The sequence below is a fragment of the Punica granatum genome, chromosome 4, assembly GCF_007655135.1.
Source record: "Punica granatum isolate Tunisia-2019 chromosome 4, ASM765513v2, whole genome shotgun sequence".
Classification (NCBI taxonomy): domain Eukaryota; kingdom Viridiplantae; phylum Streptophyta; class Magnoliopsida; order Myrtales; family Lythraceae; genus Punica; species Punica granatum.
In genome coordinates, this window is record NC_045130.1 from 37,700,157 (window position 1) to 37,714,509 (window position 14,353).

Genomic DNA, 14,353 nt, shown 5'->3' on the forward strand with positions numbered 1-14,353 from the left:
GGTTAATCTTAACTCGAAGCTTGAGTAGGAACAGAGCTTACGCTATATTTGCTGAAGCCAACATATGACAAATAAAGATGCATTTTGTATTTGATGCAGCGATCCAATTCGAACAAGTTTCAAATAAAAAAAAGGAAAATTTGTCGGAATTAGTGAAACTCTTTTGATCAAAAGTGTATCATGCAGGAATCGACCGTTCGTATGACTTTTTGACAGAAAGAAATCATAAAAAGGGGCACGACTATGGTTATAACGCAAAGCTTAAATATCAGCACCGAGCGTATGTACATTGCTGAAGTAAGCCAATGTATGACAAAGAAAGGTAAATTTTGTGTCGTTCACTTTGAGACATTGATGGAAACAGCAGCAAACTATAATAAATGCATCAGCCCAAGTCAGTAAACCTGACATGTCATGTCATTATTTCTGAGACTGATGCAATCGATCATAAGTAACAACCATCATCCTAATAATGGAAACGACGTCTGACCCTTACATTGAAACATAAGCACCATCCTCAGCTTCACCGGCAAACTCCCGGACAAGATTCTTGGTCGATGGCAGACCTGCAACAGCATCCTCTTCAATCCCACACTCATTTGTCCCTCTCCTGATCTTGAAATACCCATCCTGCAAACATTCACAGAATGCCATGAATCTTCCGAAGTTGAATATAGAAGGAAAAAACCTGTTAGTCTTATGGATTTGATGGAGACATACTTCACCCCAGCTTCTGTTCCATTGGTTTGCCACGAGCTGCAGTAAATGGAGAGCAGTATAAGATCAGTAACCCACTTTCATTTCATATACCATGTATGGTGATTATTATTATCAAACAAAGAGGAATGGTATCTTTACCCAATAGTCCTCTCCATCATCAGTGGTTCCCCAACCGATCAATTTCACGGCATGGCCTCCCATCATGTCACCGGTAATGTGCCTGTAAACGCCCGACTTGTAGTGTGCGAAATCCTGTATAGTCATAACAGTTGCAGAGATAAATCAGAGAAAACAAACTTACCAAACTAAGGAAGGAGATTATTATTAAGCCTCAGTATGAAGTTTGTTTAGTATGGGGGCTCGAAGATACCTCATATACAGAGAAAGACACCTCGACCGGTCCATATTTGTAGACTTCTGCCATGATATTGTAGGGGTCAGAGTCGACCCTGTAAGTGCTGAGACTGTAGTGTTTCGAAGACCTCCACATTTGGTTGCCATCCACACACTTCCTGACACACTTTGGGGTAGGATATGCAGGCTCGCAACCCGGGTGAGAGCAGCCAATATCATCGAAGTATGGATCACACTGCCAAAAACATCATATAAGATTGTAAGAGTTCAATTGGTCAAAAATCGATGGAAGTTCTTGAAGAACTGTCAGGTAGAGGAATCCAAACAAGCTTGTCTAAATCAACTACACTACAATTTCAAATCCAAATTGAACAGAGAAAGGTAAGTGCTCATTCGGTTATAGAAAGCCGTCTGAGTTTCACGAGTTCCTCTACATATGCAGAAAGGTAAGAACTAAGCACTGATGGAAGATGTGTTTTCTGATGAAGGCAGCGTGAAGTCCGTTTCTGATATAAAGAAAGCTATAAATGACGTTGAACACACACTTCATGCGAGACAGCACTGGGGAAAAAAAAAGAAGATTTCTCATCCAGAATCAAGGTGCGAATAATACCTCCTCGGTGACAACACCATGGTGCATTAAGTATCTCCAGGCATAGATCGGGTAACCACCATCACAACCGCCTCCACACAAGAAGCCACAGCATGCCAGGAGGTCATTAACTGACAGAGAAACGTTCTGCAAACATGATATTTCAGGATTAGTTTCAATGTTCAACACATAATAAAAGATGACAGATAAGGTACTGAATAATATATAATTCCTTCTGTAAGCAAGCATAATAAATGGGTTGATATGCACCGTGCCGAAGTGGATGCAGAAACGATCAGATAATGACTCCACTGCTCCAAAAGCCCAGCAAGATCCACAGTGGCCCTGATCTATGATTTGGTAGTTTAAAGATCCAACGGTAGACATTGAAGAGGAAGATGCATCAGACTAATATTGAAGAGACTACATATATGTATATGTAGACATCTCAAACAAGAGGGAGGAAAGACTAACCTAGGATTCTTCCAATAGTGGAACATTGGGACCAGGCAGTTCTGGCATCAAAATTGTTCGGAAGCTTCAAGGACTTTGGGTGGCTTATGACAGGAGTCTGCCTCAACTCCCTGTGAGGGGTTGGCTTCACTCCGAGTAGATGCTTAAATTCACCAACCTTCACATGTGGAAGATATATTCATTAGCAAAAAGTAGGGAAGAAGACTCATTGGACAAGTAAATGACAAAAGTGTGAAAACAAACAAATAAGATTGACTCACCGTGAAGTTTGAGAAGCGAGGGTTCAGGGAAGCTTTCCAGCCAGCATTTGGGTGTTCGTTTATCTGCTTCACTATTGAATCCTGAAAATTTTTTATTTTTCGAAAACCAGGGCTAGAGTCAGTTCTCATCACCCGAAGGAAAAAGGTTTGGGAGGAGACTAATGGCAATTCCAGGAGCTCTGAAAAACAAAGGCTCACCTGGAGGATCTGAGAGCTGAGCTTGAGCTTGGAATGTGCTTCTTCAGCAAGGACCTGCAGAACATCAAACAGTATAACTATCCCCAGCTCTGATCATAGAGACATAGACTGGACATCAAGTCACGTGACAGTCGCAGAAGACAACAGAACACGAACAAAGTAGCACCAAACTGGCAAGACTTTCCATGTTTTGGGGGGAAAAATATCAACTTTACAATACATATTCTATAGGTTCAACTTATCCAAGAGCGACAAACGATCATCGTAACTGGAAGTCACCGAAACAAAATCTGACTCGAATTGCCAGCAGGAACCAACACAATCAGATGCCTCACAAATTTCACTACTTTATTAAATAAACATCGATTTGCTACCAATGAAATCGATACTATCCACAGTAATCTATCTCAACCACAACTAAAAAGGCAAAATAACACAATAAATGAGCTGAATTTGCATTCCCAGGAAACAGAAAGGTAAGTTCTTGAAGAATAATCAGGTGAATCGGCTTTCGATCAGAAGCACCCCGAAAACGGTACAATCGGGGCAGAATTTCTTGATGGGCAGCAGTGAATCAGTACCTGATGAGAGCGGAAGGGAGGGGAGATTGTGCCCAGAAGGAACAAGTAAGTCAACAGGCACACCCGAGCACTGAAACCCATCTTTCCCTTCCCTCTCCCCCGCGACCCGAGCTGAAAAAGATGAGAGCTTGCTGGTCCTACTGGCTGGAGAAGAGAGGATGATGAGGAAGAAGAAGGATACGAGGAGGCGTTTTTTAATGGGGGGCAAGGGGAGAGGAAGAAGGAGATAAGATGATGACAGACTGAGTTCGCAACAAATTGTCACAGCTCTCAATTCCCAAGGGAGAAACTTCGTCCTCTTGAGGTTTCCTCTTACGTCAAGTTTTGGGGAATGACAACTGCCCAAGTGGCCTCTGCGCAGACACCAACAAACGACATTTCCCGTTCTGTCTGGATATGAAAATAGATAATTTGTTCCCTCCCTCCCTCCCTATGGTCGGTCTCCCATGGGCTCTGAATCTGGGCCCATACTTCTTGTCCCAATTGCCAATAACGAATGGCTCGATTCGAAGATAAAATCTGAACGCTCGAAAATCCGCATCGAGTATCGTGCTCGTGCTCGTGCTCGTGATCTAACTCGTGCTGGTTCATCATCCAATTATGTAGTAGTGCCACTATCGGAATCTTCACTGAAAGCGATCTGGACATGAGCATCTGCTACATTCTGTCGGATCAGCTAACAAACTGAAATTCAGGAACAAATCCGAGCCGTGCAGATGCGTACTGATCGTTGATTATGGTTGGATTTAAAGGCTTAAAGCTCGTGCTACAGAGAACACGTACAGCCAAAGCCAATGGCTTCATCGTAACTGCAAATGACGGAGCCTTGTCATTGCAGAGATCAAACATGACTGATTTTGATCGTGAATCATACCGCAATCAGCTGATTTATGTCAACTGTAAACGATTTAAATCGTCGTTCTGAGTATTGTTTGTACGGTGTGATCGGTGTAGTACGAAATAAAGAATGCCGCATTTCTTTCTATTTATTCATACAATAAATGACAAAGCATGGGAACTAGAATCCTCAGTGCATTCGGAGAATTTATTAGTTCAAAAAACAGAGCCTCAAAATTTTTAAGCGAAAATTGGAAGGCTGGTCTGTGAAGGGATAAGGTTCAACAAATTGCCTGTCAGTTGCCTTCTTCGAGGTGAACCTATATAATACATAAATATACGCTCTTAATGAATTCAGCAGCATCATCGCATGTAATGCCCGGTAAGACAGTAGGAAAGGAGAGCGGCGAACATAAGACTTTTAGATCCGAACGTTCCGTGCTCAATGTGTTTCATCAAGCGGTACGAAAAGAATTGCTGTTATTGGTAGGCAATGTATGTCTGCTATTTACAACAAATCAGTCGTGAACAAGCACTGCTTTTTGTTCAACAGCAGCTTCAACCGCAAAAGAATGACTTGCAGAATGGGCTGTGCTGTTTACTTTCACTGAGGAAAACTCTATCATTCAACACATAAAAACTCTACCAAGCCATCCCCGAAAAGGATTGAAAAAAAAAACGAAATTTCTGTGGAGAACTCGAGAAAGAACGATGAGTTCATATTGATAAACACTAATGATGAAGACGCAGCAGCTAGTTCATTTGTGCTCACAATCAGTTTCCAGTCACATATGTACAAAAGTTTAATTCCACCTTTTCGCGGGCACCTATAATTCTCATTGAATGCTTCACTTCCCAGCAACTACTGGTGTTCATTTCCAGCAATTCATCAGAAGCTCAAAGATCTGCATTTTCACAACTGGGCGAAGATTTCACTGGTGGCGGCGAGGATGCTTGGCTCAGGCTTCTTCTCTGGTAAAAACACGGGTCCCACTTTTCGAAAGCAGGAGGTCTTTCATATCCCGGTAGCTCCTGAGCTCTTCAAGGGCATCTGTCGTCTTACGTGGCATGAAAAACCCAGAGGCCGTGGCTACTCCTCCCTCCTGTTCGGTTTTAAAGGAGTGAGTGGAGTAGCAGCTTGGATCTTGTCTCAGAGGCGGAGCTGTTCTCAGCGTGCGGACCAGGACGCCCACTGCAGCGTCCTGAGATTTGGTACCCATTGGGGACGACGATGTGAACTCTGAAGCCCTTTTACCCTCAAGATTATGGCTACAGAATGCGAAAGAATAAAAGATGAAGTGGCATCCGGTTAATGAACAAGATCCACAATAATTGTGTAAGAACTAGAAAAAAGATGAATCTCCACAAACATCAAGATACATGAATTATATACTCAATTTGAGTTTTTTGCCATCTTGACTGAGAAACTAGAAACTAGAATATCCTTCCACAGTAAATGAGTTACCGTCAGTCTCTAAACATCCGACCATTATAATGCCTAGATAATATTTGAACTCCTCCCTTTTCTCTTTCAGTCAAGCAACTGATGATAAAGATGAACTTCAAAAGAGAATTTTAAATCTAGTATTATATGATACATGAGGACATCGTATTTAAGTCATAATCACTCCGAACCATTTCCAATATGAAACTCAACCGCAAAAAGGGCAAACAGAAAGAACACGAGGTTCTCGGTATCACTATTTCTTTTTATATTCATTGCAATCTTTTGAAAAATATAGATAATAGGCAACATAACTATTCAAGTCTAAGTACGAGAAATTATTTTACAGGGGGAAGACAAAGTTCAGGAACAGGGTGCATTAAGAATGGGCAATGATGGGAAATAATACCTTACAGGGGAGTCAGATGTCTCGACATCATCCACATCAAACGGGCAAGAGAAGTCTCCATCATCCAAATCATCCTGAAAAGATAACCTACTCGAGCTTCTAGAAAATCCAATTCGTGGCGAGCCACTAGAAGACAGCAATCCCGAAAAGCGCCCAGAGTCGTCCCGATAATCTCTCATGATCTACCAATGAATCAAACCCCATTTTCAGGTTCAACAAAAGAAAACTCAAGAAGATAGCCGAATGGCAATTGAAAGAAGATGCACCAAAAGAACATCCATTACCTTATGACCAGCATGAGGGCTGTTTGTCCCAAGATGTGACTCCCCGGTTCTTGAGATTTCTGGTTTCCTGTATAGTCTGATACCTGATGGGGATTCATGGGATGAAGTGTCGAGCCTCGAGCTTCTTGGTGATGGAGGGGGCAGAGAATGCCTATATGGGTCGGATAAATTAGGAGTAGCATACCGGGTCGTCCCACTTGCCATTGGATGTGGGATTGTAACAGGGGCAGTTCCCGACCTAAGGCGACCCTGCTGGGCAGGATTACTACCCAGGAAATGGGCCGGCGGAGAAGGGGAAGAAGCTGGCGAGAAAGGAGGAGAAAGCTGGTACTCATCGAAACTAGCAGTTCTTTTTGACAGTCTATAGCTTTGGGCTCGATGAGCAAAATGATCAGTAGGCGGCGATGGGGACCCATATGAGCCATATGTGGGCGGGGAGCCATGAGCAATGTGAGCGCCCCGATGGATCCCACTAGTCCAGCTGTGGCGCTGAAATGGAGATGACGCTGGCGGTCTTGTGCCCGTCAAGGGAAAGGAAATAGCTTCGGTGCCTCCGTCAGAAGACGGGAAGGACCTAAGAGGATCTGTTGCAGGGCTTCCGACATAATCAGTTATGATCCTTGGAATTAAAGATGTTGCTGGCTCAAGGTTGAAATCGGACAGTGTCTTACGATATGAAACCGACAGACAAATGCGTCCAGGAGAAGCCTCTATAGGAGAAAATGTATAATCATTCATCATCTCCTCTTCTGCCCGAGAAAATGGATCGCTGAACGAGGAAACTTTGTAAATGATATCGAAGTCATAAGACTGAGTCGATGAACTTAGCTGTCGGAAGATACGATATGCAGGGAGAAGTCTCATCTGTGCGTAAAGAGCCCGTAAGAGTAAAATCAACTTCTTGTATGTCTTCTTCTGGGCGAGCGAATCATTAGCCTGAGGAGTACCCCGCGGGGACTCATAATGGACAGTCCACCTCTCTATTACGGTCTCAATAGATGGCGCTCGTGATGCCGAGTTGCCATAAATATTGTCCACAGATGATGAATTGGACCCCTCGTGGACGAGGATTATGTCGATGATCATCGGGTCGCTCAGGTTTCGGTGCCAGAAATTTAAATTGTCCAGGGCTGCAGGGCGGTCTCCTAGAACTAGATTGAACCATCTGTCGCTCTTTCTGATCCGAGACGCCGGCGCGTATTCGTTACTGCGATCAGCCGGGTGAAGAGAAGGAATCCTCGAATCAAGAATGATGTGCAAGCTCTTTAAAAGAAACTGGGAGACTATCTGCTCCATCTCCAAGCTGTTTCAGCACGATTCCACACAAATCATATTACATCTCCGTCGACCCGACCGATCTGAACCCGACTAGAGCTGGTGCGGAAAACTTCACACCCAGTAATGTGCCTCCTTGAATATCCAAAGCAAGCATCTTCAAATGAATTTTCCCGTTCAGATTCGGAGACTTCGACCAACGAGCTCCGGAAATTCAGATTCAGCACGCAAGTAACTCATGATTGAGACGAAAGCCACAAATCTTTCATACAAGAGCTAACCGGATCGAGCTCAATCAAGCCCCGATGCAATGGACCAATAAAACAGCAGATCCTGAAGGAAAGATTCGATCTTTAGGACTTACCCAGTAAGAGACGAAATGGGTTTTTGGAGCAGCAACGGCAGAATCAAGAATCACACCCAAGTAGATAGCGTGTACATTAAAGATACGTGATTGAAATCCAAGACGGGTTTTCCTGGGTTCAACTGTGGGGGTTGATTGAGTTACGGAATTTAGGTGAGAGAGAGGGCTATGGAGTGGAGGGGTTTTCTTCCAGTTCGGGCATCAAATGACAAGACGACACAGCAATTGTTTATCCACTCTCCCATTGGAGAGCAGCACGCTTGCTTCTTCTTCTTCTCCTTCTCCTTCTCCTTCTCCTTCTTCCCTCTCTCTCTCTCTCTGACCTGATCTGATGATTGCTAAGGCAGGATATTTGATTACTTTATTCAATTCCATTTTTAAATTGCTCCAATCAATTATGAGCTTCCTTTTGTTCGGGATAATAAAGAAAGAAAGGCTGGCTGGCTGGCTGGCTGGCTGCTTCCTTAGGAAACTGTTTTCACTTTTCTATCTTATGTCGGAAAAAGCCAAAAAACAGAATCATGGCAGTATGCTTTTGGTGGCCAACTCCGAACCGGAACCAATTCGGAGACTTTGCGGTCCTATAAATATAAATGCACGAAGATACGGACTGGCATTCCATGCAAACCGTGTCTAGAGCAGCTTTCGCGATCGAGTGATCTGTAATAGTTGTGGAGGTTCGTGGGCAGTCGGTACAATTTAGGAGGAAGTCAGCCTCAGGTGCTCTGATAGGCACCAGGTCAGAACCAAGAAGGTCGTAAATTCGGCTCGACCGGTCTCGAGGCTATTGCCGGTATTGCTATGGGCCTCGTTTCCAAGGTTTGCAGTGGTTTTCCCAAGGCCCAAGCGATGGCCCAGAAACCTGGTTGATCCAAGCTCAAGCCCATAGTATTGGCCTTGAGAAGTGTCAAGGCAAGGGATCTTTCTTTCTGCAGACAACCCGATTATATCCAAAGCTTTGACATATCACATTTGATCTACCAGACATATTGTCCTCAACACAGAAAAAGCAGGAGCATGGACATTGGATTGCATCAGATGTGACCTAAGAACACAGTAGTCATGTCGTTTCATTGGACTCATTATCAATCCTGCCTAAAGCAATAGCACTGATCAAGATATGGAAATAGTAATGACTGCAAAACACTTCCGTCTCGAGCAAATCTTATTTCATCATAAATTAGAAGGTACAAACTACAGCTAAGAGACCCCAGTGGGTACAGGAAGATGTTCGTGCAGATTCCATTAATCCTAAAGAAGAAATTCCGGAAGAGAATGAGTACAATTACCTCTCAAAACAGAATTGTTTTCAGCCCCTTCTCCCAAGAGAAATGATCCGTGTTCAGTAGGAAGTCCATTTGATCCAGATGGTGACAGCTCCCTTAGAACTTCTTAGACCGAGGTTGAGCTTGAATTTGACTCAAACAGTTGAAACTACTGCATAAGCTTATCGACCAGTTCACTGACTAAGAAGGAAATTCCAGAAGCAGCAACTTCCAGCATTAAACAGTATAGTGTCGTCTTCATGTAAGATGGGGGCTTCCTCACACGGGCTTTCCCGAGGGCGAGTAAGAAAATGCAGAGAAGAGAAGCAACAGCCGGTGGCCACTAGCTTGTAGTCTCTGTTGTCGCTCTTGTAGAATGAAAATTCATAAGTGACGGGAGCCACCCAACCAAATACAAGGAATGATATTACAGCTACTGTTGCATGAGGAGAGAATTTCTCTCCTTCCGAGTTGCTGATGGTACTGTTCTTCTTCCATGATGGCTTCAGTCTGCATCCCACTGGACAGCTCGTGATTACATAACACTATGTTTGATTTCACTTGCTAATATATAAATCGGAAAGAAGCACATAATATGCAAGCTAAATAAAATCTAGTGACCAGTGTTGAAGTCATCAGTTATGATACTTAGAAACAAATTCCCTTACACTGACTTTATCAATATTAACGTGTTAACACACAGAGCTAAAAATCTTTGATTTACCAGAGTTGATCTGATCGGTCATAATGCTTAGAGGCCCCTTGGGAATTGGGACTATTACCGGTATCCTGTGAGAACGAATCTGCTCTGCCTTCTTCAACTTTCTTGGGTTCTGAAATTACATTGTCTACACTAGGCAACGGGTTGGGTACTGCAGTGTCTTCAGCTGATGGGACAGAGCCGTTTTGATTGGGCACAGAATCATTCGGCATGCCTGAATCGAATAGCTGCTGTGTCTTATTCTCTGGTGTTGTATCAGGGGCATCAGAACCTGAAGGACACATACAAAAAATGGACCATGATATAAAAGAATGGACAAAGAGAGGATAGGCTTTGTTAATCTTGGAAAATGCAGATATGGGTGTCAAACCTTCCAGAACGGCTGGTTTCTTCTTCCACTGGAAGAAAGAGAGGAATGAATTTTCCGTGGCCACGGGAACAGGTACCTCCTGTGCCTCCTGTACGTTTCCAGCTTCACTTCTCTTCTGAAAAATCCGGAAAAGTCCGTCTCCTGAGAAAGTTGACATAAAAAAGTCAATAAGTCCATTCACTCTTATCACTTCAATCCCATAATGGTTTTTTGGAACTTTCTAATTGATGTATTATCTTATTTGGACCATCAAAAAATCATATTATGCTCCTAATCAAGAAGTACATAACAGTTTATGAGTAGTAAAAAAATTAAAGATTTGCCCGAAGGATCATGTTTTCTGGGCATGGAATAAATCCCCATGTTGTTGCAAAGAGAAACAAGAGGTTGACCACAAAGTTTGATACAGCAATAAATCCCGAATGAGCACTTACCAACTGATACAATTGACTTTGTATTTAAGAGGAATACCTATGGGAATGAAGAAGCTGAAACACGACAAGCATCTGAAGATCTCTGCATCATCGTTTCTGCAATCTTCAGCAGTATCTGTCCAATCATACATTTTTGCTGGAACATGTTCATCTATGGGCACAGTAGGACGGAACCTTGGGACTTTCCTTTTCCTCTGAAGGTTATACCTTCTGGTTATGCAAGAATGGCAGTTTAAGCAGTATAAATCATGTGTGTTGCTTTTTCAACACTTCCTCTACATCATATTCCCTCTCTTCAGGCTTGACATCTTCTATTAAACTGATTGCAGTTTCGTCTTGGTACCTTCTCATGCTCGTTAGTAAGAGGCTTAGAATCCTGGGTCTCAAATCTCTCTGATGTGAGATCTCAGTTCACCTCCTGTTGTCGGTTCTAGAGAAGCAGACACTGGGAAGTCATGCTATCCTATTTCATGAAAATTCTTCATCAGATCCTCTCGGCTATCGAGTTTCTCTGCAGGGAGATCATATATCTCACGTATCAAATCTGCGTTGGGAATAATAAATCTGACATAGTTATGTTCCACTTCTTGATACTCATGGACAAATTTTTTTCCTAAAACCATAAACTAAAACCTTTTTAATACTCATGAAACCCCAAGAAAATACAGTACCTGGCGACTCGTTAGTTCTCAACAAATCATCCACGCTCTTATGTAATAAATTTCCAATCTAGCAGATTTCTCAGATCTTCGTGACCAAGGAATTAATTCTGATAGGGAAACAACATAAAACTGTGATACTCTGCAGTGAGAAAAGAAACCAAAACGCCGTCGCTGAACACTTTCCGAGATCAAATGCCATAAAAAGAAGAAAAGAAACACATTGTAGTCGGGCAAGTGCCCATGTTGCCGGTATTAGCTTATAAAATGCCCACCCCATCTGAACCAAATAAGTTCGACTAATTGTTCTGCTCAAATGAGTCCGACAAAGACCCAGTAGCTGGGAGTGGACAGCTTGTTTTCAACCAACCTATGGTTACCACAATATGGGCACACGGGCATCCCGGTAAAGAAACAAAGCCAACAGATTATGAATCATTGTGTGAACATTTAAATCGTGATTAAGTTCGAATGGTAAAAAATAACCTTAGCACTGGTAAAGTCGGTCTTCAGATCATACCTTTAGATGCTGAAAGAAGAAGAACAAGCTTCTTCGTTTTCAAGTGCAGCCAGTGACGAGACAGTATACCATCTGAACTCCATAGCCAAAGGGTGAAGGAAAAGGAAATGGTAGATGGGTTTACTGATAAGTAGGGGGATGAGTAGATGGATCGTACAGTCAACGCATTAAAAAAACAATTTTCCTGAGACAGTGAGGAAGGGGAGAACAGACGTGAATAGCATCTTCGCTGCGAGAAATGAGCAGTCAAAAACAGAGATGGAACAATTCAAACTACAAGTTTCATGACCGAGAATGGAACAGTGGGAACTTTCCGGCAAGAACAGCGACCAAACTGAAAGAAAATGATATCAAAAACATAGAGGAAGTGGAATAAAAAATAAATTCAAATTTCATTTCATTCATTCGTATAAGTAGTATCGACATTCGGAATCTTATTCTGAATGCATGGTATCACTTTGCAACGATTAAACAATCCTAACTTGACAATCCCATTACATTTATCGTATGCAAAATCTTTGCAAAACCGCCAAGTAATCGCCTTCTTGAATAATCACTTGAGGTCACCCAAGCGTTCGGCCTCTAGCTCGTCCACGCGAACGCATCTTTGCCTAGGGTTGTTCCTTCTCGACTCGAAATAGTCTCCATGGTCCCCACACGATCAGACTATGCTTTCGAGCACGTGCAACGGATGACCAAGGAAGAAACAATTTCTTTCATTCGGCCGTGAGCAAGCGTCTTTTTTCACCCGTGCGCCTCCCCCCTTAATTTTCTCTCTTGGCCGTGAATGATTCACAGATTCGGCCATCATCTTATATATAGAACACACATATCATATATATGTTTATATATTTGCCAGTTATTCCTTAGGATTATTTAGCAATTGTAATTAATTCACAATTAATTACAATTCGCAAATAAGTCTCAATGACTTGAGTAATTTCTAAAACCACCTGTTAATTATTTCATAATCACATTAGTTCAAAAAGAAAAACCGTAATGCACTCACTAATATATAGACGTTTTACATATGGTAACTTTCCATTTAAGGACACTATTATATCAAATATAATAATTTCTTAAACAAATCCACCTCAAGATTAGATTTGACTTTGGGATGTGCTAGCACCCTTGCAACAATATTGCAAGTCTAATCCGATAATTGATTACTAATTAATTGCCTTAATTACAAATCAATTAGTTCTTGACTCAAATACATTCTATTATGAGCGACTAACTAGGTACATCACTAAGTGGTAATGAGACTATAATGCCAACCACCTTGACATTATTGGAAACTCATTTCCACAATCAAAAGCACAATTTCCAAAATGTTATTGGCTCCTAAAGATCACGAGTGACGTCTCGCAGCATATTATGATAATTCAAATAGTAACAAATATGTGATTAGGATATTCTGATGAACCTATGACCATATATACCATGCACTCGAGTCCTTTCATTGCAGATTCCAATCTAGTCAAGGTCATGATTAATGTATAATCCTATAGCCGATCATATAGAACCTTTGAGCTTATATTCATAGATTAGTAGAATTAAACTAGAAACTCTTTTTTATATTTAAGTTCATCCACCTTGGCTAAGGATTTCCTAATTAAGAACAAAACTCAAACTCATAGGATCTTTCCCTGTTTACTCGGGTTAATGAATTTCATCTCAACTAGACACCTACCTCTATACACAGCTAATTAGGACCGCCGTTTGCCGGATACCCATGCTTAGCATAAGTATATAAGCAGGAGCAAATCATAATTACCCATGTGTGAGATAACTGTGTCATCTAAGGTCTAAGGACTATATGCATTGATAGGGTCTAAATAATATTCATCAGCAACAGTAAAGCACAACGTGAATATTATATGCACGTCATAAATTCGACACGCTTATTTCTATAAGTGTTCACATATCTGTCTCGATATCAGATACCAAATAGTATGTGACTCATTACTCTATCTTCATTAGTATCTCTATACTAATCATGAATACAAACAGAGATGACGGTCTATTTGAAATAATAGTGCCTAGCTATGATTCGTACGACCGTAAATAGTTAAAAAAAATTGGTCGCTCATATTCTCAACTCTTTGAAAATAAAGCATCTGTCAAGTACTTTATGAACTTACTCAATTAAACATAAATAATTTATGAATAATAGAATAAATATTATTGCCATAAATAGGAATTATCCAAATATATATATCGGCTCTAGGGCATATAACTAATAGAAATACGGTTCTTTTTCTCGGGGCATTTGATGAGACGCCCGAAGAGATGCAAATTGTCTATAACTCCCCCATCAAGTCCGGCCATGCTTCACTCACATTCAGATCTTGGCTTCTTAGTTACCGGGGAGCCAGAGATTGAAGCTCTTGCCACAGTTAACATATTCCGTATGTATGCCTGGCGCACTCATCGTGCTTGGCCAGCTTCGAAGTTCAAATGATAGTAATTGTCTCAAATCACAATGTTTGATAATCACATGATTAGGAACGGAATGCTAGCTAGCAAAAATGCATAAGCTTAAACAAAATCTCCACGTCCCTCCGAATCGGTATATGCATGACTGCACGC

At 41.8% G+C, this 14,353-nt stretch overlaps 3 protein-coding genes across 6 annotated transcripts; all 3 read right to left on the reverse strand.

Moving 5' to 3' along the window:
• Positions 1-244: 244 nt before the first annotated feature.
• LOC116203384 (cathepsin B-like protease 2) lies at positions 245-3,535 on the reverse strand. The gene is made up of 10 exons (XM_031535081.1): positions 3,180-3,535; positions 2,599-2,652; positions 2,401-2,481; positions 2,141-2,297; positions 1,937-2,016; positions 1,688-1,813; positions 1,091-1,309; positions 859-972; positions 721-756; positions 245-630 (listed from the first exon to the last, which is right to left on the reverse strand). Exons 1-10 carry the CDS (start codon positions 3,258-3,260, stop codon positions 493-495), a joined length of 1,086 nt encoding a protein of 361 aa, XP_031390941.1. The 5' UTR covers positions 3,261-3,535; the 3' UTR covers positions 245-492.
• A 1,147-nt stretch (positions 3,536-4,682) lies between these two features.
• Positions 4,683-8,141, reverse strand: LOC116203483 (autophagy-related protein 13a). Its single transcript, XM_031535217.1, has 3 exons — positions 6,154-8,141; positions 5,870-6,051; positions 4,683-5,285 (listed from the first exon to the last, which is right to left on the reverse strand). The coding sequence occupies exons 1-3, from the start codon at positions 7,447-7,449 to the stop codon at positions 4,976-4,978; spliced, it is 1,788 nt and encodes a 595-aa protein (XP_031391077.1). The 5' UTR covers positions 7,450-8,141; the 3' UTR covers positions 4,683-4,975.
• Positions 8,142-8,925: 784 nt separating this feature from the next.
• LOC116203484 lies at positions 8,926-12,155 on the reverse strand. Of its 4 annotated transcripts, none has more exons than XM_031535219.1 (6): positions 11,762-12,155; positions 11,254-11,351; positions 10,620-11,126; positions 10,149-10,289; positions 9,840-10,049; positions 8,926-9,577 (listed from the first exon to the last, which is right to left on the reverse strand). In XM_031535219.1, the coding sequence occupies exons 3-6, from the start codon at positions 10,711-10,713 to the stop codon at positions 9,252-9,254; spliced, it is 771 nt and encodes a 256-aa protein (XP_031391079.1). In that variant the 5' UTR covers positions 10,714-11,126; positions 11,254-11,351; positions 11,762-12,155; the 3' UTR covers positions 8,926-9,251. The 4 variants fall into 4 exon arrangements, with proteins under 4 accessions (XP_031391079.1, XP_031391080.1, XP_031391081.1 ...); XM_031535220.1 differs by having other exon boundaries at positions 9,782-10,049; positions 11,762-12,154; XM_031535221.1 differs by having other exon boundaries at positions 8,926-9,567; positions 9,782-10,049; positions 11,762-12,147.
• Between the last annotated feature and the right edge of the window lie 2,198 nt (positions 12,156-14,353).

Bases quoted from the DNA above. Each gene is read 5' to 3' on its own strand.
- LOC116203384 (XM_031535081.1), bottom strand. From the start codon at position 3,260: ATGGGTTTCAGTGCTCGGGTGTGCCTGTTGACTTACTTGTTCCTTCTG. The intron at 2,298-2,400 runs GTGAGTCAATCT...CCACATGTGAAG, and splicing joins CTCGCTTCTCAAACTTCACG to GTTGGTGAATTTAAGCATCT. The intron at 631-720 runs GTATGTCTCCAT...GAATGTTTGCAG, and splicing joins GGAACAGAAGCTGGGGTGAA to GATGGGTATTTCAAGATCAG.
- LOC116203483 (XM_031535217.1), bottom strand. From the start codon at position 7,449: ATGGAGCAGATAGTCTCCCAGTTTCTTTTAAAGAGCTTGCACATCATT. The intron at 6,052-6,153 runs GTAATGGATGTT...ATTCATTGGTAG, and splicing joins GCCCTCATGCTGGTCATAAG to ATCATGAGAGATTATCGGGA. The intron at 5,286-5,869 runs GTATTATTTCCC...CGCATTCTGTAG, and splicing joins ACATCTGACTCCCCTGTAAG to CCATAATCTTGAGGGTAAAA.
- LOC116203484 (XM_031535219.1), bottom strand. From the start codon at position 10,713: ATGTATGATTGGACAGATACTGCTGAAGATTGCAGAAACGATGATGCA. The intron at 10,290-10,619 runs GTATTCCTCTTA...CAACTTTCTCAG, and splicing joins CAGCTTCTTCATTCCCATAG to GAGACGGACTTTTCCGGATT. The intron at 10,050-10,148 runs GTTTGACACCCA...TGTGTCCTTCAG, and splicing joins GAAACCAGCCGTTCTGGAAG to GTTCTGATGCCCCTGATACA.